We start from the raw sequence: 15717 nt of genomic DNA, 5'->3' as shown, positions 1-15717 counted from the left end.
CTGTGTTGGTGTCCCATTTCTTCCTGCCCCATGCTCTTGTCACTGTCACTCAGGATGGGTCTTTCCACAGCTCTTTGCATATGTCAGTGAGAAGTTTTCACTTTACAGCTGAAAGCTGATGTTTCCTCAGCTCCTAAAGGTCAAGCTTTGCCTCACACCTATCCCAAGAGGGATGTCAGGCTCCATTCCTAGTACCTAATCTTTAGGGATTGGGAATGTTTGCGTGGTCTTTCCAGGCCACCTTTATGGCCCAACAGAAACCCCAGGCCTCCCTCCCTTCGGCCCCCTGAAGAGAGGCTTTGTCTCTGCTCAAAGGGTGTTGCCTTCAGGCTTTAATATCCCACTTGGATCAACTGATCCCTGGTGAAAAGGGTACCAAGTTGCAGTCAGACCACCTGTGTTCAAATGTAGGCACTGGCTCTGACCTCCTTCTGAGTCTCCATCCCTTCCCCTCTAACCTGAGGTAGTTGGCCCTGAAGATGTCAAAGACAGGAGTCCTGGGAAAGTTTCCTTTTCTTTTCCCTGTGCCTCAGTTTCCCTATCTGTAAAAGTGAGTATGATAAACCTCCCCCCATCGTCAGAAGTGGAAGCCACTCTCTTTTTTAGTTTGGGCCAGCAGCAACTGAGAACTCACATGAAAGCCCAGAGCTAGCACTTTGAATCAGTCTTTATTTGTAGAGAAGGGATGTAGCTTTTTTTTTGTCTTTGTGACCAGAGAAGCCCTTGGGGCTTTGCCTGTGTTGGAGCCCTTGGATGTTGTAAAACCATCCTTACATCCCAGCATCCTTCTCCTTCCCTTCTCTCTCTTGGCCACCGTGGGAAAGCACCTGGAGTGCTGATCGAATCTATGGGGTAGCCCTGAGACGTGTACTTTTCTCCATCATCGGCAAACTGACCATTGGCCTGCAGTGAGATTGCTGTGCTCTGCTGGGGGTGGGGTGAGGGAAGGAGGGGGTTAGCACAGCTCTGCCAGAACCTCCATCAGGCATGCTCAGTCTCTCCCGTGTTGGTCCGGCCCTTCATGACATCACAGCTGGGTTCCCTCTGCTCTCCCCCCACCAGGCCAGCAGGGCTCATTCTGTCTTCATCCCTGTTACTCCAACTACCTCTGAGGGACTGTGTCATTCCTGGAAATAGCCCTCTCCGGGAGAACAGCTGTAGGTTGGGGAGGAGCTTCAGGGAGTTGAAGAAGGCGGGTATAATTATAGTCACCATTTCTGTTCTGCTGCCTGGGAGGTGGAGAGGACCTGGCCAGCGGAGAAGACAGGCTAGCAGACCGATCAGAGCCTGTGAGCAGGGGGGACCTTTGAAGGCATCTCCTGGTCATGAGTGCTGGTTTTTTTTTTGCCAAGCAGTGGTGGTTGTGGTGGTGGTGGTTTTTTCCTTATTTAGTTTTTGTTACAAGCGATGGTTTCAATAAGTAGGAGAGAGGAGAGAGATTGTCAGAAATGGAGTGAGGTAAAGACAGAAGATATTGATTGAAACAAAACTAGAAGTCCAGGAGGAATCTTATCCAAACTCCTCGTTTAACTGAAGCCCAGACAGGAGAAGGGCTTTGGCCAAGGTCATGTAGGTGGCAGAGGCGAGATTCAAACCCAGGTCCTCTGGCTCCAAAGCCAACTGCTTCTCTGTGACTTGCCCATGGTCACAGCCAATAAGTGAGAGTCTAACCCAGGTCCTTCTGACTTCAGTGACTGGACTCCATTACTGCCCAGCTGAAAAAGCAGGACAATACAATGCTTTTCCTGCTGACTTGCTGGCCATGTTTGTTGTTTGGGCCCCACGCAGAGTGACCCAGGACAGAATCATTCTAAGAGCTTGAGCCTGACTTGGCCAATCTGAAGCACTCCAGCAAGATGCTACTGAACTGACTTTGGGTAGCCTCAGTTTCCTCTGCTGTAATTTGGACTAGGTGATATCTTCAGGCTCTTTTCACTTCTGGCCTTGTAGGAGCCTAGGAATTCCACCTGTGTTGTTCCTCCTGCCCCCTCAAACTTAGATCATTAGCTTCTTCCACAGGCCTCTCTCCCTGCCCGCAACTCCCCTCCCCCACAGCAGAGTTCCCAGGCTCCTTAACTTCCCTAAGATACCACCTCTGTTAGGACATTTTAGGTGGAGGGGATAAATTGAGCAAAGATATTGAAGCAGAATTTGAACCCAGGTCCTCTGTCTGCCAACCCCAGTGCCTTTTCTTCAGTGGCATAGAATTGGTTGAACAAACCTGGGGGTATTTAGCCTGTAGAAAAGAAGACTCGGGGAGAACCACATTTGCTCTTTTTAAATTAAATCTTTCCAGAGGAAGAGACTTTCTTTGCTTGCCCACAGGCCAGGACTAGGAGCAATGGGTGGGGGTTGTATGAAGGAACTGAGACCTTCCCAGATGAGACCCATCCCAAAGTGGGATGGGCTGCTATCAGAGGCAGCAAGAGGTCTGCAAGTGGAGGCTGGCTGCCTGCTGGATTGGCATGTTGGGACTTTCTAAGGCATCCTTCTCCTTCCTCCCTCACTTTTGCTCATTCTGTGTGTGCCCCAAAGTGCACAAGTGTGGATAGATGGAGGGAGTTGAGAGAACCATTCAGGTCCCGGCTGGTGGTTGGGAATTGGTTTCAAGTCACTGAAAGCTCCTCCCCAAGCCTTCAGTGAAAGCTTGTGTAAAGGGCGGCTGGAGACCCCACTGAGACAGCCTGGGACAGTGCGAAGAGCCCTGGATGTTCTGATTCCAGCTGTCACTTAGCAGCTAAGTGACATTCATTCTGACCCTTGGTTTGTTCTTCTCTAAGGTTGAGTGACAACATGGCCTTGTGTAGCACTTCTCAGACCCCCTTTATACTCTTAGAAATTAATTACTGAGGACGCCCCTCAAGAACTACTGGTTATGGTTATGGGTATTCGTCATATTTGAAATTAAATTTTTATTTTCACTAGTTTTTATTTTATTGTTTTAGTTTTTATTTTGTTAGTTTTATTATGAAAATAGTTTTGGCCTGGAAGACCCTTCTAAAGGGCCTTAGGGACCCCCCCCCAGTGTCCCTCTAGCATACTTTGAGGACCACTGGCAATGGATAAGGCATTGATCTTGGACTTAGAAAGACCTGGGTTCGAATGCTGCCTCAAGGTACTTAGCCATGTGAACCTTGGAATAGTTATTATGTAAGCTCCCTGTGCCTCTGTTTCCTTATCTGTAAAATGAGAGGAATGAACTCTCCTCTCATGACTTCTGAGGTGCCTTTTGGTTCTAAATCTAGGCTCCTATGCCTGGATATTTTATAAGATCCCTTATGATTGACCAATGTTCTACGTCTTGTTTTTCTCTTTGGATTTGCTGAAATTAGTCTGGAGTTCCAACTTTGCTACCAACTAGTTGTCTAGTATTGGTTCTCAGTTTCTGCATCTCTGCAATGGGGATAATTCTACCTTGGCCTGCCTCCCTTGCAGCAGGGCTGTTGTGAGGAGCAAATGAGAGTGTCTGGCAAGCACTGTGTAAACAGGACCAGTGATTATCGTAGAGAATGTCACATAGACAGACACCCAGTCAGACACTGAACACCAAAAAGTCTAATCCCCAAAGGTCTCTTAGAATCCCTCTTTTTGGGCCAAATTACAGGCAAGGCATGTGACTAATTTACCTTTGACCCCTGGAGGAAGAAAGCAACATCCAATCTAGACTAATGAAAAGAGACCAGTTTTTCCTCTTATGTCGGGAAGAATTGGGGGGGAGGGGGAGAGAAGGGTGAAATTAGATTTGAGGAAAACCGAGCAAATCCCACGGCCCTCTTTTGGCATCTGACTCCACGGCAGGGACTGCATTTTGTTGTCGTTACTGTTCGTTGGTTTTGGTGTTTTCCAATTTTTCCCTGGGAAAGTGGATCCTATGAAATGGCGGGAGGACAGATAGGTTGAGGGGAAGGGCTCTTTTTCCCCCCAAATAAGACTCAGGGGTGCAAGGTAGAGGCAGAGAGACAGCGATTGGCAGCGAGGAAAGGAAAGAGCCAGGGAGAGAAGTGGAAAGGAGACACTGAGAAGAGAAGAGAGCTGGTCAGAGAAGGAATGAATCTTGTGAGGGTGCCCTCGGCAAGACTGGACCGAGGGATTTGGCCTGACGTTAGATGAATGTGGAAGAGCAGGATAGAGGAAAGCCCAGAGGAAGCAGGAGAGCTTGCCCAGACTTACACAAGCCTTTAGTGAGGATCTCTCCTGATGCTGTAAGGGGAAATGTGTCTAACATAGAGGCAGGAGAGACCTGGATTTGAATTCTACCTCTGGTGCTTAGTGGCTGTGGAATTTTGGGCCAGTCACTTTCTCTGAGCCTCAGTCTCCCTCCCTGTCAAATAGCGGATAAAGGTTACACCCCCTGCCTCACAAACCTAGAAGTGCTAGAGAAATGGGAGGTGTTCTTGCTTCTGAGTCACCTCGGACCTGTACTAGAGGTGGCTCGGGGTCGTCTGTGTGTGTGTGTGTGTGTATACGTGTGTGTATGTATGTGACACCAGAGCTTTGGCAAGGCCTCCCCTGCTCAAGAGGCTTCAAGTGTAGGCACCTGCCATGATGGGCCATGCATCCCTCCTTAGCTGGCTTCCTCCCAGGCCAGCCACAGGGTGATGGATCAGCCCCTCCTTGGGCTCTCCAAACCCCTAACTGAAGTCACACCAGGGTTTCCACACGTGGCACTGGAGGTCACCCCAAAGAGGACACAAGTGCAGATACTGGAAGTGTTGAAATAATAACCACTGCTGACTTAGTTTGTATAGCACTTTGTACATTACCATTTGTCACTGCCAGATTCCAAGGCCCTGCCAGCTCCTGAATTCTGGCTTCTGTGTCAAGATCTGAGACCGGGCAGAGAAGGCAGGCTGGTTCACCACTTACCAGGGTCAGAATGTGAGCCCCCTGAGGGCAGGCAGGGACTGGTGAGCATTTTGTCTTCATCGCCCCCAGAACCTTCTTAAATTGGGACCTGTGATTTCTTCAATATGGGAGAAGCAGATGAATGAAAATTAACAAATGAAAAAAACCACATTTATTAAGCACTTACTATATTCCAAGCACTAGTGATACAAATGGAAAAATCTAGAGTCCCTCTGAACTTAAAGCTCATGTTTGAATGGGAGTGATACCCCTCCACCACCACCACCACCCCCCCTCCCCGTTTCAGCTGCCAGGTGGGTCCAGAGGGCACAGGAGCAGGGTAGATTGGAAGACCATTAAATCAATAAACGTTCTCCTTCTATACTTTTAGAAAGTCACTCTGGGGAACTGAGAGGTCAAGTGATTAGCCCAGGGTCCCATAGCCCCGCTATGCGTCAAGGGTAGCACCTGCCTTCCCGACTCCTTGGCCACCTTCCCTGTCTGCACTCTGAAGCCTCTCCACATTGTATGTAAAAGACATTTTAAAAACTGTTTGATGGGCCCCAGGTGACTCCTCAGTAAAACAAGGCAGGAGGTGGGTTAGTAAGGTGCTCCAGAAGGTCCCTCCTTTCCCTTCCCTTAGTGATTCTAGACAGCACATGCTGGAACTCCTCCCATCTCCAGACCTTGGGCCCAACCTTCTTTTTTGTTTGTTTTTAAGTTTATGGAAACATTTTCCAGCCATCCTCCCCCCTCCCCCCACTTGTCAGTTGCTAACAAGAAGATGTTTCTTTCTTCACCTGGGCCAAATAGTGGTTGATGTCGGTAATTGACCAGATTCTTCCCACCACCCCCTGTGGATTTTACTTACTTACTTACTTACTTTACTTACTTTGTTGCGATTGCTGTTTTCCAACCTGGCTGAACTTTGTCTAGCACTGAATTAGCTCGCCCACCTTCCCTGGGCCCAAAGCCAAGTGGCCTGTCTGCCTGAGGCAGCATTGATAGCTCTCTAGCCCCTTTTCCAATCCCTCCTCCTCATCCCCCTTACCTATGTGCTTTGGGCCTAATCAGTGATGTGGTGTGCTGGTAAATGGTTAACAACCAGCTCTCTGGGGAAAAGAATGTGCCCATGACACCCTTTTCAGTCTGCCTTTTCTCCACTGCTTGAAGTCTAGACAATCAATGAAACATGAAATCAAGTCTCAATTTCTGCAGGGTCAGAGCTCACACCAAAGGGCCCCCCGCTGGTCTGAGCTGGCCCCAACATGCCCTTGGTCCCAGGTCTGCCCACCCCAGCTCCTTATGCCTTACCACCTTCCTTTCTTCCCCCAGATCACCTTTCAGATCTCCAGGGTCGCCCAGAGGGTGATCCCAGAGTGGCCTGGGACTTCTACAGCAGCTCCATACTGGGTAAGCTCTTACCAGATTTCCTGTGCTCCCTTCTTGGCAGGGAATTCAGGGCTGGCTGGCATGGTACTAGCCATCTACAGCCTGGCTCCCAGCTACCTTTTTCCAGGCTTCTTCGTACTGTTCCCCTTCTTGTATTCTATGTTCTGGCTCTACTTGCTTAGCACAGTGCCTGGCACATAGTAGGTGCTTAATCAATGTTTATGGACTGTTGCCCCAACCTCCACCTTCCATCCCCCACCTCTGTGCCTTTGTCCAGGCAATTCCCAATACCCAGAGTGCCCTTCCTCCTTACCTCTTACATTTAGCTTCCTTCCAGAACCATCTTAGGAGCTAAATGCAATTGGGAACCTTTCCTAATTCCCTGACTCGGTAGTGTTCTTTCCCCTTTTTGCAAGAAATACTGTTATTATCTGCCCTGCGTCCAGTAGAATATACACTTGTGGGGGGGACTTGGTTTTTATTTTTTCAATATTGTCTTTGTATTCCAGTCCCTCACCTAAGCAAGCAGTTACCAGATACTTGTTAAGGTTTCACTTGGGTCCCTGTACAGCAAAATAATTAACTTTGGATCAGAGATTGAGCTGGAAGAGACCTTAGAAGCCACCTAGTCCGATCCCCTCTTTTTTATAGAGGAGGCCCAGGGGAGTGAACTGAAGCCACCTGGGCAGAAGGCATCAGAGATAGGATCAGGCCCTCTTTCCATTGGACTCTGTACGTTTCCTTGGGCAGCTTGCCTGGGCTCTTTTTTGCCACATTCATTCAGTTCCAAGCACTCCCCACCCCACTCCCAACCTGACCCTCTCCTCCCCCAGACTCTGAGCTCTGGGGCCCAAATCACCCTAGTACAAGTGATGGCTGCTTCCCCTTCCTTCTCTCTTCCTTTTCCCTGTCCTTGGCCCGAGGGCTGGGCTCATCTCTTGGGTGGCACTAAGGCTTCCAAATCTTTCTTTCCAACAACCCTGGGTGGTCTGGAGTCTAGGCCACATCCTCCCCTTGTCACAGAGAATAAAACGGGTTCACTGAAGGGGAAGGAAGTCTCTGAGGCTCAAGTAACTGGCAAAGGGCCAGGCTGGGATTTGAACTCGAGTCTCCTGAGCTGGAGCCCTGTGGGTGAGCTGTTCTCCTCCTCCTGCTTCCCTTCCCGTGGAGCCTTGTCCTCCCAGCTTCTGTGAGATAGTAATTACCCCAAAGCTCTCGACCTCCTGACCTCAGGCTCATTGCCTTTTGATGCTAACCAGATCCCCAGCTGGGATGGTTTGTGGCTCCCTCATTGGGCCAAAGACTGAAGGAAATACCCTGAGTGTGGGGGAGGTCAGGGAGAGGGAGGAGTAGGCCATACAGGCCTAGGACTGACCCCGGGCCAGGGAGTTCCCCGCCTCCTCCCAGGCCACCTTAGCTGCCCTGACTGGGGAGGTGCCCACCCCAACTGCAGGGGAAACCACTCCTGGGCTTAGTTCTCAGTCCACAGCTGCTACACCTGGCTTCTCAACCTCTAGGATGGAAGAGACCATGGAGTCTAAACCCTCCTTTTACGGAGGAGGAAACTGAGGCCCAGAGAAGGGAAAGGGACTAGCCCCACTGCTAACTAATAGCAGGGCCAGGATTTGAGATCTAGGACTGACTGGCTCAGTGTGCTTTAGGGGTGTCCCTACCTTTCTGGCCCTAGGAGGAAGACAAGAGGGGGAGGAACAAGCATGCAACTGTTGGGCTTAAACAGATTTCTTCTGAACACACGGTTTCCATGCCCTCCCTTTCCCAAGGATCAGGGACTAGGCAGGGTGGGGAACCAGGGGCCTCAAGGCTGCCTATGGCCCTCTAGGTCCTCAGGGGCAGCCCTTTGACTGAATCCAAACTTCACAGAATAAACCACCTTAATAAAAGGATCTGTTCTGTAAAACTTGGACTCAGTCAAAAGGTCACACCCAAGGACCTAGAAGGCCACATGTGGCCTCGAGGTCCCAGGTTCCCCAGCCCTAGAGTAGGGTAACACCAGACTTGACATGGAGCTCGGGGGAGGTAAGAAAAGACCACTGGATTGGAAGTCAGGAGACCTGAATTCAAGTCCTGGCCATTATTTTACTTCCTGTGTAACTTTGGACAACCCATGACATCTCTGGGTCTTAGTTTCTTCCGCTGTAAAATGAGAAGATTGAACAAGCTGACCTGTAGCCATCCTTCCATCTCTAAATCCTATGCTACTAGGAGATTCAAGGTCAGTACTTGGTAGCTGGGTGACTCTGGGGCAAATCCCTTGACCTATGTGCGGCGCCTCAGTTTCTTCCACTGATCAATGGGCACAGCAGCATCCATTTGTGCTCCCTGCCTTATAGGGCTGTGTGAAGAAAGGGCTTTGAGCCTTCCCTTGCTCTCCAAGACCGGAAGGAGCAGCTGCTGCTGCTATCTGCCAGGGTTGGTCTTTCCGGCCTCTGACGTGGGCCCAGGAGCCTGTGCCCTCGAGCTAGACACAGTGGGTCCCAATTCCCCATGTGGATGTGTGCTCTCTTCACAGAGGGGAAGGACACGGCCAAGTGTGACCTTCTGGACAACCCCCCTGGCACCTCAGACAATGACGGGACTGACCAGGAGTCGGACGACTTCGTATTTGAGTTCTCGGAAAAGCCGTTGCTTCCCACTTACAACCTCCAAGTGTCGCTCTCCCGTGGGTGAGTGTGCAGGAGGCCTCCTAGAGGGGGAAGGCTGGGGGCCTGGCTTGGGGAGGGGGTGGGGAACGGGGCCAACAAGGGACCCTGCTCTGCCCTTCTGGCCAGGAGGTTTCCAGCCAGTTGTTTATTCGATCCCTGTAATGTGTCAGGCACAGTGCTGAGGCTCCAAAGACAGAAATGAAACAGCCCCCACTCTTAAGGAGAGATTCCATGGTATTAGCCCCCGCCCCACCTTCCGTGGGTGGAGGGGAGAAGAGTGTGTGTGTTGTACTGAGTCTGAATTCCAGATCTGGCATTTAGCAACCTGGTGACCCAGGGCCAGTCACTTGAATTTCCTGAGCCCCAGTTTCTCATCCCTAAAATGGAAAAGATAATGCTGGCACCGTTGATCTCATAGGAGGCCATAAAGAAAGTGCTTTGTCAACCCTTTGGGTGCTCAAGAAATAGAAGTTCTCATTATTGGGAATGGTTAAAAGGGGCTGACGTCTACCGTGAGTGGCAGGTGGACAGGACTGCAGAATGGATTTGGGAATGGTTAGTCGGAAGTCACTGTGTGCTCCGAATCTCAGAGTTGGCAGGGACCCGAAAGGCCATCTGATCCAATCCATTCCCTGAGCACAAATCTCTACAACCTGCTTCTTCCAGGGAGGAAGGGGACACCTCCAAGGCACGGGATACCTCGACCTTAGCAGGCAGCCCAATCCTCTGGGGGACAGTTCTCATTGGGAGCAAATTCCCCACTACCGTCAAGCCTCCGTTGATCTCTCTGCCATTCCTGACAATCACTGCTGTTTGGCCCTTTGGGACCAAACCAAGAAAGGCTGATCACCCTCCTCTGACAGGCCTTCTGATGCTTATGGGTTCTTTTCCTGCCCCCCCACATCTTTTCCTTTTCTAGGCCTAGCACACCCAATCCTCAGAAAGCCCAGTCCCCAGACTCTTCACCAACCTGGTTACCCTCCTCTGGATAAACTCCAGTTTTATCAATGTCTTTCCTAAAATATGCTCTCCCCACCCCCTCCCCCCACCGGCAGCACTCCAGCTCCTCTCTGGTTCTGGAATAAGAGGAGCAGCTGTTCTGCTGCCGTGTACCACAGTTGATACGAGTTGACCTCAGGGTCCACCAAAACCCTGAGATCCTTTTCAGACAAACTATTGCCTGGTCATAACTCCCTGGAGTGTAATTGATCTGAAATGCCGTTTGAAGCTATGTCTCTTCTGACCAGCAGAGTGCCTCGGATAGAGCGGACTTGACTGCATACCCCCATCATTCTGCTTTCCACGAGGAGAATGAGGGGAGGGGCTCGATGATTTTCAGAGAGAGAGCTATGCTCTTGTATATCTTAGCTAACTCAGTATCTCCATCAAAGCATCGGCTCCCAGCAACTGTTTCCTATTTGGCATTGAGTTCCCAGCACCAAGTACAGTGCCTGGGATGCAGTTAGGCATTCAATAAATGTTTGTGGACAGACAGTGTAGTGAATGGGTGCTTGGCTTGGACTCAAGACCTGGGTTCAGATCCTGCTTTAAACACCTAATAGTTGTGTGATCCAGGGCCAGTCATTTAACCTCTCTGGGCCTCAGTTTCCTTTTCTGCAAATTGGGAAGGAGGGGTTAGATTCCATGGTCCCTAAGGTGCTTTCCAGCTCTAAATGTGATCTGTGGGTGAACGACTGTCCCCCCCAGCACTGAGCCCAATCCTCTCCTCACAATAGGTGTATAGTGTATGTTGAATGTTATTGCTGGATGAGCCCCATGAAATACAGTCAGTCCTCAAAGGGAGAAGTCTTCATGGTCTCATCTTAGATCACTGTGCCCTGGGCATGTAGGACCAGTTCATAGGACTAGGATGATCATTCTTAACAAAGAATTGGTCAGAACTTGAATTAATAATTCACTCCTTCCTTCTGGGTGTATCAGTGTTTCAAAGTCTAATAAACAGCTCCTGCAGAAAGTTCTCCTTAGAAAAAGGAAGCTATCTGATGAGCAGGTGATCTATTCATAGGGACTGTCATGAACGGAACCAGAGTTAAAAGGAGAGCTCTAACCATTGGGCCACAGTCCCACTTGCAGCCTCTCTCCTCCCCCCCCCCCCCACCAGACCAAATGGCCTGATAGGAGTAAAAATAGTCTCCTTGCTAACACCCACCAGGATCAAGTTTCAGGGGCTTATGGTCCTTATTCTTCTGGGCATACATAAGCTGATCCCTGAGGGTGGGGGTGGGCTCTAGGGATAGTATTGCACAGTTAATGAATTCCTGCAGAGTACCCCCTCCCCACCTCACATTTCCCACCTCCCACCTTGCCCTCTGAAACCAGATCTTTGGCCCGAGGCAGTAAATGAGCTGGGGGGGGGGGGGAAGAAGGGGGTAGAGCTAGGCAACTGACGTTGCCCCCCCCCCAGTGTCTTGGCCTGCAGCTGTAGGACCCTAGGTGCCAAATGGAGCCCCTTTTGAATCAAACCGATGATTTAAATGACAGCTTTTGTTATTCTTCACAAGTTGGTGATCCCTGGGGGAATTCTCACTCTGTTCACTAGAGTACCCTGTGCACTGTAAAAGAAAGTTTAGGCTTTGCTGGTGGTGAGAAGGGGTCTCCCAGGGCATCAGAGTAGTAACACCTAGAAAGTTTCAGAGCATCTGAGTGTGAGAGACAGTGTGGTCCATTCACTGGAAGGAGCAGGAGCTAGGCACTTCTCAGCCCCATTTTATGGAGGAGGCAATAGATAGGTGAGGGCAGTTTGCCCAGGGTCACACGGACACTGTGACCCAAGTCAAGCCCAGGTCATCTGGACTCCCACAGAGTCTTTCTCTTGGTCTACTAGGGCCCCCTGCCTCTGGTTGGAGAGTCCTCTAACAGTCAGACAGATGTTGACCACCTACTCAGGATTTCATCTTGGACCTGCCCATTTCTCTTTCTCTGGCCTCCCTCCCACCCCCATTAGAATGTATGTTCTGTGAGGGCAGGGACAGTTTGGGTTCTTGGTAGGATTGCTGTGTGGCTTCCACGTGGGCCTTTGGGCCAGGCCAGGTTACGTGGACTCCAGGGTTCCATTCCTGAACATTCCTAAATGCATTTCTTCTCCTTGCTAAGCTCTCTCTGCTTTCCTCAGGCCCTGCAACTGGTTCCTCTTCTCTGATGTCCTGAAGAGACTGAAGCTTTCATCCCGGATATTTCAGGCCCGCTTCCCGCACTTTGAAGTCATCACCTTGCCCAAGGTGGAGTTCTACCGGCAGGTGGTTTCCAGCCAGCTGCTCACCCCTGCCGAGAGGCCTGGGGGCCTAGACTCCAGCCCCCTGGCCAGCACTGAGACTATCGAGCTGATCCGCTATGAGCCCGAGTTGCTGCAGCTCCTAGGGTCTGAGGTTGAATTCCAGTCCTGGAGCAGCTGACGGGCTTGCCCGCCAGCCTTTCCCTGTCCCCCCTCCTCCAGCCAATTCTCCTCCCCCCTCCCCTTTTTTCGGACTGACTGCAGTATGAGGCAATAATACGGACCAACTAGAAGCAGCCTTATCAATGCCAGCATTAGTGACTGGAGTCTTTGGGTTCAAATTCCCTCTCACCTCCCTCTAGTTACGGTCAAAGGGGGAAAAGATGCATCCTTGGTCTCTAAAGATCAGAGAGGACCCGCGATGACTGTGAGAGGGGACAGGGTGCCCTCAACTCAGCTCACCTCACCCTCCTAGGCCAGGAGCCAAGCACCAACTTGGTGTCTTCGGTGCCTGGCTCTAGGGTGGGCTCAGGGATCCCTGGGCGCGTGTGACCAAGCCCCGGGCCGAGGGAAACAGACCCAGGTCCAGTTGGCGGTGCCAGCCCTGGTGGAGAAATTAGAAAACTCTTTCTCTAGCAACAGCCCCCTTCCCGTATTCCTCCATGTCTTCCATAATATTTATTTAATTAGTATTTAATTTGTATTTTTCCTTGGTTTCTGAGAAGTCTGTATCACTGTGATGATTTGAGACATCATCTTGAATGAGAGGGGCTTTGTTCACCTTTTTATTTTCTTCCCTTCCTTCTTGGAGAAGCCCTGGGATGTGAGCCCTGTCCTCTTCCCTGGGACCGACCTTCCTGGCTTCCTGCCTGAGTTGGGGGAGATGATGGTGATCTGGGAACCGAAGCTAGGGAGTAGGTGGAGCTGTGTGATGCTGTCGACAAGCACAAGGGGCTTGGATCCCAAGGGTTGTGTATTTTCTCCCCGACTGCCCTTCTCCGTAACCCTACCCCGCCTCTAGGCTCACACATGCTTTCCAACAACTCTGCCTGCCTTAGCTTAGTCCTGTTTGGGGTGAAGGGGTAATGAGCTGCTATGACAAAAAGACAGTTAAAATGAGTCTTGGAGGGGCCTGGGCCCCTTCTTCCTTCTTTCTGTTCCCGCTGCCGCCCCCTTACTGTCCCTCCTCCTCTCCCCTCCTCTTTTTGCTCAGTGCCCATTCTCCTGTGCCTTCCTCTCCCCACTGTCCCTCATCTTCAATTCTCTTCCCGTTCCCTACTGCCATTCACCTCTCCCCCTCTCCCCACTGCCATTCACCTCTCCCCCTCTCCCCACTGCCATTCTCCTCTTTCTCTTCTCATCCCCCCCCCCTTTCCTTCTCACTCCCCCACATTCTCTTCTGACGCCTTCATTAGGCTCCCTGACCCCTGGCCACATGTCGCCTCCAGGACTCAGCTGTTTCCCAGGCGAAGGCAAAAGAAACGTTTCTCTCTTCCCCCCCCCCTCCACCCCCAACACAGGCCCCAACTCCACTTGCTCTAGTCAACCCAGCTGCGGGTTGGCCCTCCCAGGCTTCCCTCCAGCCCCATGTCTTTGGAGGAACCCTCAGTCCATTGCCCGCACCCGTCCTGGCCCCCTCTCCACCCAATCAATTCCCTTTCTCAAATACCCAGATGGATATGAGCTTGTTACTTTTCTATGGACTGCTATTTTTCAGAACAGTTCTTGGGGAGAGAGGGCAGCTACCCAAAGGCAGATGTGGCCCCTCCCTGGCCTTCTCTGGTTGTAGATGGTACAGTTTTATTGTACAGGTGCTAAAAAAAAAAAAAAAGAAAAAGAAAAAAAAGAGAAAAGAGAAAAAACAAGCAAAAAAAAGAAAAAAGAAAAAACTCTCCAAAAAAAAAAAGCCCAAGTTTGAGGATGGGACAATCTGTTCTCTGGAGTCTCCTGACCCTGGCCAGGAGCAGTTGTGGTGAATTTTCTTCGTATTGTCTTTATTTTCCAGTGGGCAGCCTGACCTCCCCTTATCTGGGACCTTCTCCCCGCTCCCTCGGTCTCTCTGGGGCCCTCTGGACTCAATCAGCTTTTAAAAAAATCCTTCTTTTTTCTTTTTAAAAAATATATATATTTAAACATATAGAGATATTTTTAAATATATATATATATACATATATAAAGCTGAGGGTTTGGGGTTTGGGTTTTCTTTGGGGGTGTCTTTGGTCTTGGTTTTTTTTTTTCCTTTTTAAAGGTTTTGTCCTTTTTTGCATTTGGGTGTGTATTCTGGCTGCTCTCTCTGTTTGGTTATAAGCAACAGGCTGTGGTGTCAAAAACACATTTCTATACAGAAAAACCTGTATCAGGCCTCATGTCTTGTGTGTCTCCTTTTATTCTCCTCGACCCTCCTGCTTTCCTCAGCACCCCCCCCCCCCAACCTGGTACAACAGCACCCTTTTGTGTGTCTGAAGCCAACGGGAAGCTCTGATCCCTTGAGGACTAGAGAGCCGGCCACTAGTTTTCAAGCTTGGCATTGATTGGCAAAAGGGACGGGAGAGCCCAGCCAGGCTCCGAGGAATGGGAATGGCGGGTGTGTGTGTGTGTCCAGTTGTCTGGGGGGTTGGGATGGGGGGGGCAGCCTGGGGGATGCATTGATTTGCTTGTGTTTCAGGCATTCCTTGGTTACCGTGGAGATAGCCTGATTCCTGCAGCCCAGGAAAGAATGGTTCTGCTCCTCTGTGCAGCAAAAGGGTGGGGGGTGGGTGGGGGTGGTTCCTAAGGCCTGGGGAGAGGGGTGGGGCTCGAGCTGGGGAGGCATTTTCTGTCCTAGCCCAGAAAGCTCACCCAATGCTGCCTCTCATCCTGCTGCCCAAATTGCCCTTTCCCTGTCCTCCTGGGGGGTGGGGGGGCAGTCTTCACCATCTCAGGAGAGGGCAGCTACTGTGTCTCCTAAGGTACTAAGCCCAAAGTGGTTTTCTTTCTGCCCAGCCCACTTACATTGCAGATCCCATGGGCTTGGTTTCCCAGCCCAGAGTCCCAAGGTGGGGATGGGGTGTGTGTGGGGAGAGAGTAATTAGGGTCTGAGTCAAGAGCTCCCACCTCTTGGCGTCATCATAGATCTGTTGGTCCCTCTATGGCTGAACACTCCTTCCGGATTCTAGGGATTCTGGCTCCTCCTGCGCTGAGAGAGGTCAAAGGGGTGGGCCTGCCCTTTCCGACCATCAGATTTCACTAAGAAGCATTCCTCTTCGCAGTAAACCAAACTCTAGGCCATCATATAAAGAAAGGCGTTCACAACGATTTCTTCATTTAAACAGAGCCCCAAAGAACCTTAAAACAAATTACAGCCTGTGTCAGTCCACGTCTCTGGACCTCAGTTTCCTTCCCTGTAAAAGGGGGGCGTTGGCTAAGTTGGCCTCTAAGGACTCCCTCCAGCTGTAAATCTCCGATCCTATGATATATACCGAACTCCCTTATTTCACGGGGTACAATGGAGTGGAATGGGAAGTGATAACTAGTAAAGATTGACGTCCGGGTCTCCCACGCACAGCGAGCGAATTCATTTCCATACAACGCACGTTTTGAAAAGCA

General features: G+C 50.6%; 1 protein-coding gene across 1 annotated transcript in view; it reads left to right on the top strand.

The window, feature by feature from the left end:
* The window catches only part of BCORL1 (BCL6 corepressor like 1), a 66563-nt gene extending 52615 nt beyond the window's left edge, over window positions 1-13948 (top strand). The window contains exons 13-15 of the mRNA XM_036740370.1: window positions 6181-6258; window positions 8768-8921; window positions 12034-13948. Coding sequence (XP_036596265.1) covers window positions 6181-6258; window positions 8768-8921; window positions 12034-12313 — 512 coding nt within the window. The 3' untranslated portion in view covers window positions 12314-13948. The remainder of the gene's footprint in view (window positions 1-6180; window positions 6259-8767; window positions 8922-12033) is intronic.
* The last annotated feature ends 1769 nt before the right edge of the window (window positions 13949-15717 follow it).

This window comes from Trichosurus vulpecula, chromosome X (genome assembly GCF_011100635.1).
Source record: "Trichosurus vulpecula isolate mTriVul1 chromosome X, mTriVul1.pri, whole genome shotgun sequence".
Taxonomy (NCBI): Eukaryota; Metazoa; Chordata; class Mammalia; order Diprotodontia; family Phalangeridae; genus Trichosurus; species Trichosurus vulpecula.
Note: the sequence above shows the minus strand (reverse complement) of the source record. Positions and strands in the feature narration are given on the sequence as shown.